Genomic DNA, 2,847 nt, shown 5'->3' on the forward strand with positions numbered 1-2,847 from the left:
CATATTTTTCTTAACATATGTTATTTGGATTTATTTGTACTCAGCCAGCAACATATAATCAACACTACCATTGTTACTTGATTACTTTAGACAGTCTATGATTGGCTAGTGTTTTTTGTTAATATCTCATTAACAAAGTTTTAACAAAAATCTATGCAAAATATTATTTAAAATTATCTTGAGAATTTTCAATTATTTATATCGATTTTTCCATATTTTTAGAATACTTTATATAAATATAAAGCAAATAGTAATGAAGAATAAAGATAAAGTAAGAATTGATTATTACTGATATCTTTTGAATACTAAAAGTAATTTTTTAAAAAATCATTTTTAAAAACACCCAATAGATAGTGTTAATTATATAATTATATAGATAATGTTTAATTTTTATTTTATCTTATCCTATGTCTGAAAAATGATGGCATAAATGATTAATTCTTATCTTATTTTTATTCTGCTGTTACTATTTGCTCTCCTTATATGTATTATTTTCATCTACAACATTTTGGAGATGTTTTAATTTTTATTTTATTTCTGTTTTTCTTTCATTATTTATTTTACTCAATCATAAATGTAATACAGAAAATCAATTTATTAAACATTGTTTAATAATTTTTTTTAAAGAAAAATTATTATGTTTAATTTTTAATGGAAAATACAGATTTCTTAGTTTATGTACTATGTTTGTAATGTAACATTTAAATATATTTTCTCTATTATAGTTATTTCATTCCTTTGTAAATCAATAATGTTACAATATGACATTGTAGTCAAGATAATAAAATATTTTCGTGTTATTTATTATTGTTTTTATTTCTTTTAGTAGTCCCTAGAGGACAGCGAAAATTTTCTATTCATATTTTACTATAATATTCGTACACATAGGTTTTAAGTGAACAATCGTTTAACTTTCTCGGTTATTGCTTGATTCTCGGCAGTAAGCAAAATGGCGCCGTTGTGGATGGTGATGTCGTTAGCGGTTTCTTTACTTTTGACACCTTTTCTTATGTTTTTACTGGCCATAATCTTTTTGGCATCTATCGGAAAATCACTTGGGGTTAGAAGATTATATATAAAATTGCTGCTAACACTTTTTGAGGTAAGAAAATCGTAAAGCAAATTTACATACTTATCTATTCATTTAAAGACACGTTATGAATTTATGAATTGAAAACAGGATTAAATTATATGATTTTATTTTGAAAAAAAAAATAAAAAAGATTTTATGATTTTATCATGTGCAGTTTACAATAAGATTTTTTAGAGCAAAACATATTCCAAATATAAAAAATATTATTTTGTTAGTGTATAAATTTGAAGGTAAAGTTAAATTTGAGGTAGACATTTTGAATTTTATTCATTTGTATGTATTCGATTTAATTTATATTACTGTATTATAATTTGTTTAATTTTTAAAATTTTTTTTAGAAATTTTATTATTTTAATATGCTAATTCTTGATTAATGAAAGATATAATTACTATTAAAATAAGTACATTTCATTTAAAAATATTTATTGAATAATCAACAAGTAGCTGTAATAAGTGGCATTTAATATGAAATATTTTTAAAACTTTTACATTTTATTTTGATATATGTTCGATTTAAATTTCACACTCTTATATAAGATACGTCTAGTATTAAGATACATCTAAAATTATTAAACTATTATATTAATCATAACTAAATAAACGTTAAAATAAACAGTATTTTCAACTTTTTTGATCTTCAAATAATTAGAAATTTTATATTTACTTAATTTATTATTAATTTACATTATTGATTTTCAAATTTTCTTTACATCATTTTTTTATGTATTATATAAAAAATATATATTGATCAAATAATTTCAAAATCTTAAATTATACTATTATATCATAAATATTTCTTATCATTTATAATATATTTTCAAATTTTTTTAATTATAATTTTTAATTTTTATTTTTTAAATTTATAATTACAGTTAATTGTTAATATTAGTTATAATTAATTGTTAAATGTATATAAATACATTATTTTTTCCAGATTACAATAAATTAATCAATTTGAATGAATGATGAAATATGAATTAATGAAACGAAAATATAATTTTATCATTGAATCTGTATTGAATTTTTTACTCAATTTTTTTGTTTTTTTTTTTTTAATTTTTTCAATTTTTTATTTTTACATTTATTTTTTGATATAATTTCATATTTATTTTTTTTATATATACATTTTATATATACATTTTAACTATATTATAAGAATAAACGTAGCATAATAGATAATAAATATAGCATATATAATAAGATATTAAATTGAGATTAATTGAAACATATTTTGGTAAACTTTCTATGATTTTATATCGTACGTGTTCATATCGATTTAAAGTTGTGAAATCGATGTAAATTGTGAAGTCCTCAAACAATTTCTGACATATAATAATAAAATTTAAATATAAATTTTATATAAATTATTTTATATAATTTTTAAAAAAATATATCATGTTATTTATTTTATTGCTTTGAAAAATAAATAATCATTATTTATTATTTCAAAATCATAGTAGACTTCTAAGAATTTTTTCGACATGTTCTGAATATTAATCAATTGGTTCAAAGGCATATACATATTATAAAAATAAAAAATGATGATCAGTTATATAAATATTTAAATAAATATTAATATTAATCAATAAGAATTTTTTAATTTATATTTTANTAGAATTTTTTTATATTTAAAAAGCAAATATCACTATATATTTAGGTTAAAACAAATAAAATTTATATTTGTTACTATTATACATTTTTAATTAAAAAAGCTTGTAAGATATTTATGATATTAAAGTAAAAATTATTATCAT

At 18.1% G+C, this 2,847-nt stretch overlaps 1 protein-coding gene across 3 annotated transcripts in view; it reads left to right on the forward strand.

The window, feature by feature from the left end:
• Positions 1-911: 911 nt before the first annotated feature.
• Positions 912-2,847, forward strand: part of LOC102675329 (glycerol-3-phosphate acyltransferase 3) — a 7,523-nt gene continuing 5,587 nt past the window's right edge. For all 3 annotated transcript variants that reach the window (XM_006620266.2, XM_031512686.1, XM_006620267.2), the window contains exon 1: positions 912-1,102. In XM_006620266.2, the coding sequence (XP_006620329.1) occupies positions 950-1,102 (153 nt within the window). In that variant the 5' untranslated portion in view covers positions 912-949. The remainder of the gene's footprint in view (positions 1,103-2,847) is intronic.

Source organism: Apis dorsata, unplaced genomic scaffold (genome assembly GCF_000469605.1).
Source record: "Apis dorsata unplaced genomic scaffold, Apis dorsata 1.3 scaffold_499, whole genome shotgun sequence".
Lineage (NCBI taxonomy): Eukaryota > Metazoa > Arthropoda > Insecta > Hymenoptera > Apidae > Apis > Apis dorsata.